This window comes from Ambystoma mexicanum, chromosome 6q, assembly GCF_040938575.1.
Source record: "Ambystoma mexicanum isolate Mex_15411 chromosome 6q, UKY_AmexF1_1, whole genome shotgun sequence".
Taxonomy (NCBI): domain Eukaryota; kingdom Metazoa; phylum Chordata; class Amphibia; order Caudata; family Ambystomatidae; genus Ambystoma; species Ambystoma mexicanum.
This window is the reverse complement of record NC_090937.1, coordinates 185,020,182-185,035,145: the sequence shown is the minus strand read 5'-3', so window position 1 is coordinate 185,035,145 and position 14,964 is coordinate 185,020,182. Positions and strand designations below refer to the sequence as shown.

The 14,964-nt window shown below is 46.4% G+C and overlaps 1 protein-coding gene across 1 annotated transcript; it reads right to left on the bottom strand.

Annotated features, from left to right (window-relative positions):
- Positions 1-3,352: 3,352 nt before the first annotated feature.
- Positions 3,353-8,572, bottom strand: LOC138515863 (interleukin-8-like). Its single transcript, XM_069630616.1, has 4 exons — positions 8,415-8,572; positions 7,539-7,674; positions 6,334-6,417; positions 3,353-4,101 (listed from the first exon to the last, which is right to left on the bottom strand). The coding sequence occupies exons 1-4, from the start codon at positions 8,482-8,484 to the stop codon at positions 4,083-4,085; spliced, it is 309 nt and encodes a 102-aa protein (XP_069486717.1). The 5' UTR covers positions 8,485-8,572; the 3' UTR covers positions 3,353-4,082.
- Between the last annotated feature and the right edge of the window lie 6,392 nt (positions 8,573-14,964).

Here is a 14,964-nt window from a genome sequence, read left to right as displayed (position 1 = left end):
AACAGTGGAACTGCACCGTGAAAAAAGGGTAGAAAGGGTGCAGAGGACAAAAAAAAGAGAGGATCAAGGGAGGGGAGAGAGGGGAACAAGAACGGAGTGCAGATGAAAGATAGGGATGGTTTGTAGCACGGGGTGACTAGTGTGTGCAGGGGAGAGAGGGGTGCAGGAAAGACCAGAGCACAGGACAAGCCAGGAATGGTGGGTGGACACCCAATATTTTTGGGACGAGCTATACTCAGGCCATGAAAGCCTTTCGACTGGGGAAGTGGTAATATTTTTACGTGAACTGAGCCTTCTGAAGTGAGACGCCAAATTACTTTTCTTTTTCTTAATGTTCTTCTGTTTTCTTTTCTTCTTTTCTCTTGTTTTATACGGTGATGATATATGTGATTTAATACGTACTGCTATTTTAATTTTGTGAGAAGTCGAGTTCTTTGACTAAAACACAATAAATAAATTAAAAAAGTAAAGTCCCAAGGCGTCCTCTGTGCCCCCAGATTTTATGGGTCTCCTACTCCCCTGACATCAAGTGCCCTTTGCGAGTACAAAAATATTCCTTTGTGAACGGGGTCAAGTGTGTGTACGAGATCTAGAACTCTTTGTCATAGTGGAAACAAGGTAAGATGCCGGATTGACTTCCTGTCTGGCGCCTCAATCTTTCAGTAAAGCGCCAATGCTCGGAGGCTAGACTTAGTTCTGAACTCTAACCTTTACTTTGAGCCGCAAGTCATAGCAGTGGCTAAGACTGCGTATTATATTGTGAATTGTTTGATCAAGTTGCTTTAGTACAAATATTGGCAAATTCTCGTTTGTCGCTTTTTATGCTTTTTTCTTTTATTGCTGGTTAAATTTTATGGGAGATTGTGGAAAGTTCAAAATCAATGACATACAGTTCAAAATGTGGTCTAAAAATATGACTGCATCCCCCATGCCAAGAGATGTCTAGAGCGGCTGAGAGTGCAGCAAGCAGTAGAGTTCAAAGCCCTCTGTTGTAGGGCCGGAGTGTATGAATCAACTAGCTCTACTACAGGGGTCTGCCGCCTTTGGCACTCCAGTTGGTTTGAACTACAACTCTCACCAGCCCTGACCAACATATCAAATAGTGAAGGATCATGGGAGTCATAGTCCAAAACATCAGGAGAGCGAAAGGTTGCAAACCCCTTCTCTACAATGCACCCCACGGGTGCACAACTTACGGACCGCGGGCCAAGTGCGGCCACCATGATGCACTTTCCGGCCTGCCAAGGATGAAAGACTTTCTTAATTGAGGGCGGCCCGCAAGCAAACAACGGGCCACCCTCCATTAGGAAAGAATCAGTTGCCGGGAACACTAGCCCTCTATTGCTTCAGGGCATGCATTATGTGGCTGTGTTTTACGAGCCACTTAGTGTGTGTGCTGGACCAATAGAGGGAGAGCGATGTGACTGGCATGGCTAATAAGGCTTTTTGCCAGAAGGGATTTCAGCCTTGCCACGCCAGCCGCAGTACTCGCCACCTTGGGTAGCTTGTTTGCCTCTTCCCTGCGCATCCTCCTGCTGCCCACCCACCTGCTGCCCGCTCGACCTTTGTCAGGAAAGTTCTTGTTTGTTGGAATGGGGAGGCAGGGGGTGGCATGACGTTTGGAGGGGGAAGGAGAGTGGTGGGACATGGAACATGCCATGGGGTGCGAGTATAAAGAACATGCCATTTGGTGGCTGGTGGGGTGGGCTGAGGGTCATGCATTTTGGTGGGCGTGGTGTGTGTTGGGGGCCAGGACATGCCATTTGGTGGGGGTTGGTAGGTGGGAGTCAAGGGGCATGCCCTTTGGTGGATGCATTGAAAATGCTGGTTAGTGAGGGGTGGTGGGGCATGGGACATGGTGTTTGGTGGGGGCCGAGGGGACACAGAATTTGCCGTTTGGTGGGGGATGGAGGGACATGGGATTTACAGTTTGGTGGTAGGGTTGAGGGAGAATAGGGTGACCAGGAACCTGCCATTTGGCACGGTTGGGGTAGACATGAGTGGTAGGGCAGGACAGGGCCATGCTGTTTGATGGTGGGAGGTCAGGGCCATGCTGTTTGGTGGGGAGGAGTAGGGGGAACAGTGCCAAGCTGTTTGGTGGGGGACAGTAGGGGTACCAGTGCCATGCTGTTTGGTGGGGGAGAGTAGGGGGACCAGTGTCATGCTGTTTGGTGGGGGAGAGTAGGGGAACCAGTGCCATGCTGTTTGGTGGGGGGGAGTAGGGGGACCAGTGCCATGCTGTTTGATGGCGGGGGGAGCAGGGGGACCAGGGCCATGCTTTCTGGTGGGGGTAGTAAGGAGACCAGGCTCATGTTTGGTGTGGGAGTTGGGGGACCAGGGACATGCTGTTTCATGGTGGTGGGAGTCGGAGGACTAGGGCCATGCTCTTTGGTGTGGGGGTGTAAGGAGACCACGCTCATGATGACTGGTGGGGGAGTAGAGGGACCAAGGCAATGCTGTTTGGTGGGGAGATCAGGGCCATGCTGTTAGGTTGGGGGAGTAGCGGGGCCAGGGACATGCTGTTTAATAAAATTCAGGGATAGAAAAAGCCTCTTGCCACTCACGCCACCTCCCCCCCCCAAAAAAACAATTACATTTCTGAACAGTATAGGCAGCATGTAAGATATATATGACCCTACGGCAAAATCAGCTGTGCACCCCTGTGTACACCATCATGTACAAAAGACAGACGTGTAATTGACTTTCCACATTAAAGGCAAAAAAAAAGAAGGATGTAATTGGCGGGATGTCATGTCAACTGTTTGACAAAAAGCTCAAGGCAGATTAAAAGGCAGGTAAACCCATAATTGGAAAAGCTGAGGAATGTTGCGGCTGTCTGTCAAATGTCAAGCGCATTCTCAAAAAGCCGAGTACACGTTATGCCATGTCTAATGCACAGAAATTATTAAAGTGCTCAAGACAAAATAAGCGCACACATGAAACAAAAAAAGTGAACAAAACAAGCACTGCACTGTCATTCTTCATAAATCAGGGACACGTTCCATTAAACTGACAGAAGAGGCAAGCAATAAAAGCTAAGCAACATGAAAATGCCGGAAATAGGCCCGAGGGTGTAATGACACATCACTAAGGCAGGTGTGTAGCCATCTTGCTTCCATAGCTAGATTATTGGGGTGATAATGCATGTGTGCAGTCTATTTGCTATATTTCTGCAATTCCACTTCCTGCTGGCCGTCACACTTGGAATGCAGAGTTGAAAGGAATCGGGATGCAATCAAAATGAATGTAATTAAATAAAATCAGTATTCAGCAGTAAGAGCGGGCAGGTATTTTGGTGGGTGTCGCTATCTTTGAACCACTGGTTTTATCTGAAAAAGACGCACTGAACAGGTTCATTTCAAAATCCTACCAAAGGGTTTTTTATTACAAATAAATAAATATACATTTAAATATTATAATACTATTACAATTATTATTGTAGCTTTACTACACGTCCTTCATCTGAGCAGTATAATTTAACAAACATTTGTCAACATATAAATAATACACATTAAATTAAATACGAATGCTGAAATGTTAATTAACACCTTGAAGAAAGCCATGGCAGACTGTTGGAGAGGGCGCGTTCTTCTAGAGGTGGCCTTCTCAAGAGGTAGGTCCGAGTGGCTCATATCAATGGTAACATGGCAGTGCGGTCCCGGGTGCCGGCATCCAGGCGGAGTGGGATCTTGGTGTGTCCAGCACATGTACCCTTTACACTGCATGTCCACCGAGATACACATCTTTAGCCAATGGTGTCCATTTGGCCTCTGGCTTCGGGATGCACCAATCACTCACTTTAAAGGCCAGTCCAAGGGTGTCCTCCTGGGCTCAAAAATAACAGGCCTTTCCCTGAAGCTTGTGCAGAGGCCTGATGTTCACTGGACCCACTGTTTCCAAAAGATGAATAAGTGCTTTCTGTTGCTGCATTCAATGCAGCACTACAGTTAGTTAATCTTGAAATTAAATACATAAATAAATAGCTTTTTGAATGGCACTGTTAGAAGTTATTTGTGGAGGGCTTGCTTCCTCAAAGAAAGTTCATAGGGACACCAAATAGTCATGGGTGCGTCCGATGTTCCTCATTGTTCTTTTTTGGAACTGCAGAAAATAAAATAAAAGGTGCATGGGTTAAAAAAAGGTGCAAACAGAGCAAAATGACATTGCATATTCCACCGTGCTCAGTACAATGACAATGGTGCATTATTACATTGCGCGCACTGAGGAACCCGTCGAGTCACGCAGAGATTGTCATGACAACACACACTCAAGCCTTCCTCTATTTCCATTGCGCCTCCTCCTCCAGGCAGGTGCCCCAGAGTAAAAGAGCCCAAAGCACACCCTGCAACATATGGACTTCACTTATGGGCTAATGTTGAGGCTTACATCACCAGCCAACAAACGCCAATTGCAAAATAGGCACCAGTGGGTTTCTTATTTCCTGGTAAAGGGGATGAGATCAGAGTAAAAGCAGCGTGCATGGCACGGGCAATGCGAATGCATGATCTGGGCCCAGGCTGCCGGCGCTGTGCCAGCTCACTCCTCGCCAAGGACCAAAACACGAGCCATCGGAAACGAATGATCCACAGTGTGTGCTCCAATGTCTACAGTGGCGTGGCCAATTTGCAATGTATTCCCAATATTGCTGGAATCCATCAATACCGAGGGAAACGTATTGTTTACAAAGTTGCGTGCTTGTGACTGACCTTGATTCTCCAGAAATACAGAATACAGGAGACGGTGTGCATTGGGGGAATGTTCAGGTTCCAGATTTAAGGACCTTCATTTTCCATTTCCACCCGGGCCTAGTCATGTCACTCCTGTGGCTCAAAGTCACCGGGTGTTGGGACATCATTCCACAACAGACTGACCCGGAAGTCAATGCCAGTAGGATAAAACAAGACCCCCAGTGTTAGGGTCTGATTGGACCAATAGCTGGCAGTAGCTGGGAGCCCACTCACGGCGGAAGTGCTCTTGTAAATCTCACTCTGAACATGTGATTTATTTAATTCCAAGATGCCTGAAACGCCAACGCCTGTTCTCTGGTACACACGAGTGCCACTGGGCCATCACTTACTTCCAATAAATCACTGTTCATTTTTTTAGGTCCAGAGTCAGCACGTCCTTAAAGCCACAGGGACAGGTTCCTAGTGGACCTATTTAATCTGCCATTGTTCCAATTGGTTTGAGATATATACATATTGAAGTAACATGATCAAATGTCTATGTGTTGCGGGACTCTATCAGGGAAATATATTGGGCAAATACGGTTTACTAATCCTCCATACAAAATAAATCTGCAATGCTAGTCTATTCTTTTAGGGCTTAGAGACTGAGATCTCTAAGTATTGAGTTCACATGGTGCCTGGGACGCGCTGTGTGATCTTGTGCAAAGCACACGCGCACAATGTCCCTCTTTCCACGTGGTAATGGAAGAGGTTGAAGTTTTACATTTTGCAGTTGGGGAAATGTAACCACCTTTACCCCGGGGCCTTCTGGGAAACTAAATAGCGTACAGAGTCTAGAAATACAAATGGTGCGGAGACGATTGTGCGCCCCAGAGAAAAATGTGAGTATGAATATTAGCCCACATATGTAGTGTGTGCGCTCTTGCCTGGGGACCTCACAAGCTTTCAGGTAGGAGTCTACCAAGCTTGAGGCTTCCAGTTTTTTTAGGTCCTGTCATGCTTCATACTAACCAAGGAATGCCCACGCCTTTGTGTTTTTCCTTTCTCATTTGTCTTTATGGTTCTCGTCTACATTGGCATTACGTTCCCGGCGCCATGGAACCTGGTGGGGGCTGTACTTAAAACATGAAGCCCACTCAGAGCTTAAAGCTAAAGAGGGCCAAAGAACCCAACCGTAGAAGCGCAGTTCTCCCCCCTCAGTGTCACAAGTACCAACGTATACTTCTAGCCGTGCTCCCCTCCACCCAATTTGTCTGTGAAGTCATTAGAGATTATAGGTGGTCAAGGGCCGACTGGGACCAAAAGAATTGCCTTGAGCACCAAAAAAAAAGCCCACATTCACGGATCACAATTTTTGACTTTTTTCATGAGTAATTGTTTGAGTGGTACTTGGGAACACATGTTTGGGAACATGTGTGGGATGTGGTGCATTTGAAAACACACTCGGCCATTGGCACTGGTTAAAACTACAAGCTGCACAGTGCACTAAGTCATTAAACTGGCGTACACTGGCATGCCGGGCTGACTAGACGGGCATCGCTTCATTGGGCCAGTGCAAGGGTGTCAGTGGGTAACAGCCTTAGTGGGTACTTAGACATCAGTTCCCTAGATCATTTTCAGATTGATTTAAGTATCTGCATCTTACCTTTCCAGAATCCTTCTTATGATCTTCTCGACCCACTTTGCAGAAGGATCCAAGCACACAACCTGCCCAGACGTCAGAGTGGCACTGTTTAATAGAAAGAGAAGAGAGACTTTCAGAAACCTCGTTTCACTGGGTGGACTTGCCTTTAATTTGACAATCACGGGTTTCCAAAAGCGTTTTATCTGTTACTACATTTGAAGTACCAGTCCATGCCAATTGCATTAGTAATGTTTCTTTGCAATTGGCATGGGCTAGTTGTTAGCATTGTTAAGGGCACATAGCTTCTATAGAAAGACGGTGATAAGAATGTTTAGGTGCTCATATCTGTTATGATGGGTGCAGTCCCAGTAAAGGGTACTAGGCTTGTGCACATTAAGGTACTTTATAAACAATGCGGTATTACCAGTACAGTGGAATTCGCAGATGTTAGTAAGCTAGTAAGAAAGCTAGCAGACTTCATGAATAAGGGAATCATATTTCCTGGCGGCCATCTTGTCAATGGAATCCGCCACATGAAGGAGCGGATTGCAAGGTTACCAGATCACTCTTTATCACCGGGGACCGCATATACCAGTCCTGGGCTTGCCTTTTGTATATAATTGAAGTCACCGGAGATACAACTCCCACAAGGCGAGAACTGGGGCATGGTGTTCCGGGCACATGGAGTAATCTGGTAACCTCAACCATAGGTACACTTTAGCAGGTCTTAGTATTGGGGTTCTGCTATCTCTGGCCAAGGAGTGGAATTATAAAATAAAGACGTGCTCCATCTAAGGGCCCGGAAGAGCCCAGACAGAAAGAGTTCCTTTTGTTCCATGTACTTAGATAAAGGCCTTTGGAAGACTAGTGTGTGAGGTTGGCCAGGCTCTGTGTTGGTTGTTACTTGAAGAGCATGGATGCAAGAAAAGAAGAAATTAGGATACACAACCTAAAAAAAAGGAACTGTAGGATCTGAAATCCTCTTGCAAGGAACTCTAAAGGTTCAGAAATATAGGTGCTGCTGGTCAGAAGGAGAAAAAGCTCTAACTGTGGCAGCAGGGGCCAGCCTATGGGGCATCCTCCCTGATGGCAGCGGAAGGGGCAACTGCAGCGCACAGCAGAGACCTGCAGAGGTAAATACAACAGAGCCTTGCAATAAAGAGCGGAAGTGGACTCTTCTGCTCAGCACAGCAGCAGCAAAGCATGTGTGTGTGGGGGGTACTTACATAACTTCCACATTCGGGCAGTGGGCCCCGCTCTGGATGAGTTCAACAGTCCGAATTTGCTTGGGGTGGATGATCCTGGACTCCGTATTTATACATTGGCAGCGCAGCTCTGTTCCCATCCTTGCCAAAGACATGCCTGGAAAAAAACAAGTGAGATTTCCACGAGATCAAAATCAGCAGCCATCTTGAGTGGAGCACATACTAAACCATTACTAGTTTTTAAATAGCCTAGACAAAGGGAAACACTTGCTTAACATTTCTCAACCCCTACTAAGCAGGTAACATGTTTAAATAACAGTTACCAATTAGTTATAATGCCTCTCCCACAGGCAGTTCACATATTCTTTAAGCATTGAGTAGCTGCTTATAAAATATTCCCTGACTGTTTATTCATTAGAATGTATCAAACAGTTAGTACAATATCTATTAAATTCTAAAATGATATGGTCAGGTTTAATTGCATAGCCCTTGCTAAAAAGCAAGCAGCTTTCAATATCTGATTGACATTTTCAAATCAGTATTGTTGGTCACTTACAAATGCCTGAGTACATTCTTAAATTAGGCATTCTGCAAACAATGTGCTTGCTTAATCAATGCTTAAAGCCCTTTCCTTTTGACTAGAGTAACCCATGAGAAAGAACGTTATATTTTGTATTAGCATTTAAATACATTTCATTTAGAAAATGTCAGGCACGTTTTGAGATTTCAGGAACCACATAAAAACGTGATTCTAACCTCTTGCCAGAATTGTGCGCAAACAGTAAATATAAATACACACGTGTAAAAAACGTTTTTACATAAATGATGTCGATTTTGTGAGCTACACTAAAAGTTAGGAACGCCCTATTTCTGAAATAAAAATGCCACCAGCCTTACCTTCTGTCACAGCCAGGGAGAGCAGGCAAATGGCCAGCGCAGCCAGCACGCATTTCCCCGGGGTTGCCATGGTCGGTCGGTTCTGTGTGAGTTTCCCGCCTTTTGTGGCTCGCTGTGGTGAGTTCTGAGGCTCTGAGGAGTTCTGTCCGTCTCTTCTTAGAGCGGCCTCATTTATAGTGCAGGCGGCAGGGTGCGCCGCGGGAATTACGCAACAGGAATTTCCAAGTTTTCTGTCACGGAGACCCCGGGGTGTCACGCACACGCGCCACATCCTGTCCCGAGGACAAAGGCAGAGCCTGCATTTTATTAAATTACTAAAAAAAATAATATTATTATGTGATGTATGTCACAATGTGTAATGGTGCCCTGTTTATTGAACTCGCACTTTGATTTAACTAAGACAAAACGATTATGCTAAGGTCCTGGGGAGCAAGGGGTGGGGGAGGGACCCCGCACTTCGTAGGGTAAACATTCCCCACAGGAGCAGAGCGAGCTCTGCCTGCAGGCACGCGATTCACAAGGCATCCGGCGCATGGGCGTATGTTTTCATATTTTTCAAATCACTTGTTTAAACTTGTATGAGTGTCTCGTCGTGATACAACACGCTGCACAGGTTTGTAGCGAATAATAGGTGTAGACACTAAGAGTTTGGAATTTGAAAACGAATTTTAGCAGGAAGAGGGGCAATCTGTCTGTGACGCTTTCACTTTTTGTGCGAAGACGTGTGAATGGGTACATTTTGATTAATGGAAACCATCTAACTTGGAAAATAAAATGCTTTTACCTGCGTCATTAAATAGACACTTTAATACATGTGAGAAAAGTAATCACTGTTATGGGGGCTGGCTTGTGGGCATGGGGTTAGGAGACCACACATTTTTTATCAGTCCAGGATCGTTGAGGGTACATTTTAATAAACCAGCAAAGCCGCACCCGGGGACACCGGCACCACATCGGCTGTAGTCCCTTGATGGTGGGGCAGGCAGCGAGACACTGGTGGCAGGGTGTCTAGGCTCTGCCACGTTCAGGCTCCTGAAGGCTCGAATGCCTCTAGATGTTGACAGGGCATTGGGGTGACAGAGTGTTGCTCACCCCATTTCTAGGCCTCAAGAGCACCCTCTCAGTCGAAGCCAGCAGTGAGCTAGGTCACTGCTGGCTTCGGAGAGGCATTGCAACGCAGCAAAGAGGCTTCCTCGGGCAGGGGTCACATCATTGCGGCAGCGGGGTGGCTAGCCTTGGTGGTCTCCATGGGCGTAAGACATGGGGGAAAAGCGGGGACAAATCCCCCCACAATTGTAAGTGGGGGGGTGTAATGTCATTTATCCCCCCCAGAATATGTTTGATGTGTCGTGCAGGGATCTGTTTTTGAAGTGGGAGGAGGGGCTGCTTACTATGCAAGCAGTCCTCTCCCCCTGACCCCCAAAGCATGGGGGCACCTTATGTAGCCCTCCCTGGGCGCAGATGTCTGCCCCTAGGAAGTGGTACATGAGATGCCCCTCATCCATTTGGGGTGGGGGGGGGGAGGCCACTGAAAATATTGGCAGAGCCAGCCCCCCCCCCCCTGCCTGGGGCAGTATGTTCCCCCCCAGGGGCAGATGGCCACACACATGTGCCCATCTGCCCCTAGGGAAGGGGCAAATCAAAAAATATATTATAACTTGCTTTGCGTGGGGGGACCCACTAGATAACCAGGATTTTTTGTGTTTGAAAGGGGGATGGCCCTCTCCCCCCACCCTGAGTGGATGGGGGCACCTAATGTAGTCCTCCCTGGGGGCAGATTTCTGCCCCTAGGAAGGGGCACATGAGATGCCCCACATCCATTTGGGGTGGGGGGGATAGGCCACTGCAAATATTTACAGATCCAGCCCCCAAGCTTGGGGCAGTACGTTTTGCCCCCCCGGGGGCAGGTGGCACACACGTGCCCATCTACCCCTAGGAAAGGGGCAAAACAAAAATAAAACAAATTATAACTTGTTTTGGGTGGGTGTGTGGGGCCACTAAACCACCATGGATGTTATTAGTGGAAAGGGGGTGGCCCTCTCCCCCCCACCCCAAATGGATGGAGGCATCTCATGTAGTCCTCCCTGGGGGCAGATTGCTAGATTGGGGTTATCAGTGGGTTAGTCTTTTCCCTTTGCAACCAGGTAGGTGCACCCACACATATGAGGTACCGTTTTTGTCGGGACACCTGTGAGAACGCGGCAAGGTAGGACATCTGTTGTTGGCGGCATGTTTTGGTGGGTGGGCAGAGGGAAATGTCTCTGAAATTTGGTGGAAAAAACACAATTTTCAGACATTTCACTCTGGACACCCACCGAAACACGCCGCCAACAATACATGTCCTACCATCCTGCGTTCCCACAGTTGTCCCAACGAAAACGGTACCTCACATATGTGGGTGCACCTACCTGGGCGCAAAGGGAAAAGTCTAACCCACTGGTAACCCCAAGCCTTTCGGCAGAGCAGATTTTTCTCATGTGGACAACCTACAGATTTGGGCCTATGGTGTCGAAGCCACCAAGGAAAACAGGGAACCTCATGCATTTCCGAAAAGAGGACACCCGTGGGAATCCATAGAGGTCTGACTTGTGCGAATCGCCCCAGAATTTATTACCCACAATCCCCGGCAAAGTCCGAAACGTTACGACCGCCTACATTTGGGGAAAAAAGGGGCCAAATTTGGCCGAGATATCTTATGTAACAAAAAAGTTACAAGGGATTGAATGGCGACATACTGAAATCACCAAAAAAGTCCTTGGCAGAAATACCCATGGCAGTTAAGGGGTTAAGACGGTAAAGCCCCAGATGAGATATAATTTGTAAGGTAGCTCAGTGAGTTAATGCTCCAAATGCAGATTGTGCACAGGAATATGTAACACGTGTGTGTGTTCAGCACCTGGTTTAATCTTCCGGTGGGATAATATGCGGAGTGAATGCTTTCAGCTTCCGATGCAACACAGCATTTTCCAGGTCAATTGGTTCAGAAAAAGTGGTGGAAAACACTATTACTGTCACTTTTTCTAATTGGCCGGATTTTCGTGCATTTTCTGGGTGGAGTTCGGGAGCCGAGTGGACACACCAGGACCTCCTGTATTTCCTGCTCCACCACACAAATGCGGCCTTACTGCCAGCATGGATTCTCATGCTGGAAATAAGGAAAGGGATTCCTCTGGGATCTCCTTGCAAATTAAACCTGGCAAAAGCGGGCAGAGTCCAGAGGAAGCCATTGTCAATTCCACCAGCAATCGCTAATTGCGAGAGGTATTTACACTCTTCCTGAGTGTGATTTCACTTGCCTTTTACGCTGAAATCTTCCATTTTGTGGCGGAAAAGTAAAAACCTGCGCCAATGGAAGTGGTCCACTCCATGCAGTTTACTTTGCGCCTTGATGCTTGTGGGTTTTGCGTGATGCTACACATGTAATAAATAAATAAATACATTTAACATGACCCCAGATAAATGGCATTCGTGATCAGAATGAGTGAGCATGGCATGCCGCAGGTAAGAGGGTGTCCTGTGTTTCTTGAGTGCGTTGGCAAATGCCCTTAATTGCCATCTCACATTAAACAGGTGCTTAAACACATCAGTGTGGATTGCGCAATAATAAGTCGACAGAAGTATTTCAAATGGCCAATTTAGCTCTTTGGGTGACATTGTCAAAGTGGGAAAATGTTGCCCAGAATGTGCCACTTTCTCTGCGGAGCGAATTGTGACCACCCCGAGGAAGAAGTGTGAAAAACCCACAAGGGCACCGTGCCCTGCTCTTTCTGTGTGTATCTTCCCCACTGGGCGACAGATGCCGACTCAGACATGGGTAAGTCTCAGGTGGCAAGCATGTACCCTAGTTGATGTGGCAAAGGATTCCAGACTTCTGAGGCTGATAACATTAGTAGCAGTGAGTTACATGCCATCTGACAGGTATGTGTGATAAAGTTGCAAAACAGAGCTGTTAGTGGGTTAAAGCAGGAGGCAATGTTTGCCAACCCTCAAAAGGTACGTACATCCAAAAGTAATAGCCCCCCCCATCATGGCTGTAAGGGCCCGGCTCCAAACCAGGGCAAGAATGCCCTCCAATCATCCATGCCCATGAGTAGGGTACCCCTCGTGCTCCAGGAACCCTGTTGAGCAACCTCTGTGCTTTCCAGGTGATACTAACATTATTTAAAGCCAGAAGTCTAAAAGGTAATCGCTTAATTGGAGCTGGAAATTAGTTCCTGGCGTGATCAAAATGTCTTAACCAAGTGTGACAACATCCCCTTCATTTATAAGCAATATCTGTGTTCTTGTGTTTCTTCATCCACTGAATTACTGTTAGAAACAAAGGCAAGAGTTGTGTCTCTTGTGTAGGCATTAGGAAGGCAGTTGCCAGCCTCTGGCATAATCTGCCCATGTTCTTCCAATATTGGCTTGCTGTTTCCCTCTTATGGCCAGGTAGAACCATTATGGCAGTGACCGGCAAATGCCTTTCCCCGGCAGACAGTAAAGCGGAAATAAGAGGCCAATTCAAGACACAGAACAAATAGCAGTAAAGACAGACTGCAGCTGCCTTTGCTGTGTTAGGGAGAATATGTTGAGTGTTAAAGCAAGGAGATATGTATTAAGCAAGCAAGCAGTGAGACAAGGGAGAGGCAAAGAAAGGCCATAGGGGCTCTTTGAAAAGTGTAACAGGGCAGAGGACCCATGCTCTGGTGTCCTAGTAACATATGAGAGAATCAAATAGATCAGGCTTTGCAGCAAATGTTAAACGAGAAAGGAACAGAGTCCAGCTCTGCATTCAGAATAACAAAGGCAAAGAAAGGCTAGGCTCTAAAGCCAGCATGAGATGGAATAAGAGGGACCAGACTCATCGTGAGAGGCTGGCCCGGCCCTCGCAGGAGAGCTAAAGGTGTAGCCCCCATAGTGGGCTGCTCCTCTGGCCACCCCACTGGGTCCACATACACCCCACCTACTAGGCATCCCCCGGGTCCGACGCATCCGGCCGCGGACCTGGGGAGTGCTTATAAGGGGGTGGGCTTGCGATCGCTCATCCTCCTTGTTTGCTGTGCCCCCCCTCCCCCCCGGAGGACAGTCAAAGCAGCAACATCACACACGTGGTCCCTCTACTCCAATAAAAGGCTTACTCAGAGGTACAAGCAAGATTTCCTCTTTCTTTGAAACCCCCACCTTTCCATTCCAAGAGACACACACGTCTCCTTGTCCCACACAATAAAAGTTGCAACTTGCAGTTGGTAGAAAAGGCTGCAACTCTTTTATTTGGCAGGAATCCACTTACAGGTGATCTGCCTCTTAACGAGCTGGCGTCCTAGCTGTGGCCCACTGGACGTAATTGTTATTTCTTCTCTCTTACCATGAGCTCATAGTCAGATGACAAATCCAGAAATGCAACATCTAAAGACATGTTCTTTGCTGCTGCATCCTTTAATTTGTCTTCTGTTTTATTTCCTTCTTTTCTCTTGTTTTATACAGTGATGATATTTGTATTTTAATACGTACTGCTATTTTAATTTTAATGTTGTGAAAAGTCGAGTTCTTTGACTAAAACACAATAAATAAATAAATAAAGCAAAGTCCCCAAGGTGTCCCCTGTCCCCCCCAGATTTTATGTGTCTCCTACGCCCCTGCCTATAACGCACCTGTCTATTAAGCCAAGTATCCGAAAGAGTTTCCTAGCTCCCACATTGGCTTTGAAATTTTGAAAGTAACATTTACTTCGGTAGATACTCTAGATGGAATTGGAGCTGGGACCACTATAGATAGGGCCAATTGCACTTATAGGATGTCTAAGACAGGAACAGTGGAGACGGTGAAGCATCTATTGTGCTCCTGTGGGCATTTCATGGTGCCAAAAACGAATGCGTTACTGGCATCTTGTGCTTGGGAGAGCCTTCATCTAAATGAAGACTCAGCGTGGAAACACTATTTAAAGGGTATTCATATTCCGCTCACATACCATTTCACTAGATTGTTGCTAACCATCAAATCGCAATTGTAATGGAGCAGTTTGATGGCTATGCGCCCTATGTATTATTTGTGTTTCTATTGGAATTGTGATTGTTGTTTTTCCTTTTACTGTTTTAATTCATATTATTTTCTCCATTTTGGTATTTTAGTGCAGATTTAGATATTTATTGTGTAAAAAGTCTTTTTATGGCTCTACTATACATAAATCAAATGTTGATTGTTGTTTTTCCTTTTACTGTTTTAATTAATATTCGTTTCTCCATTTTGGTATTTTAGTGCAGATATAGATATTTATTGTATAAAACGTCTTTTTATGGCTGTACTATAAATACATTAAAAAATTGACCTTAAGGAACAGAAGTAAAGGGTGAGTCCTTAGTCTGATATTATGTGATTTCAATTTGCAATTTAAGCCCTTTGAAATTATTTGTAATATTCATCCTATCTATTTTGGGGTAAACTGGATCTGAATGCAACTAAACCTATATGAGAACATCGATTTGCTCTTGACGATGAGCAACAGTGGGCTACGCTAGGGTTCAGAGCCCTTAGCAGGTGATTTAGGGGTGATACAACTGCTCGTCCAGCC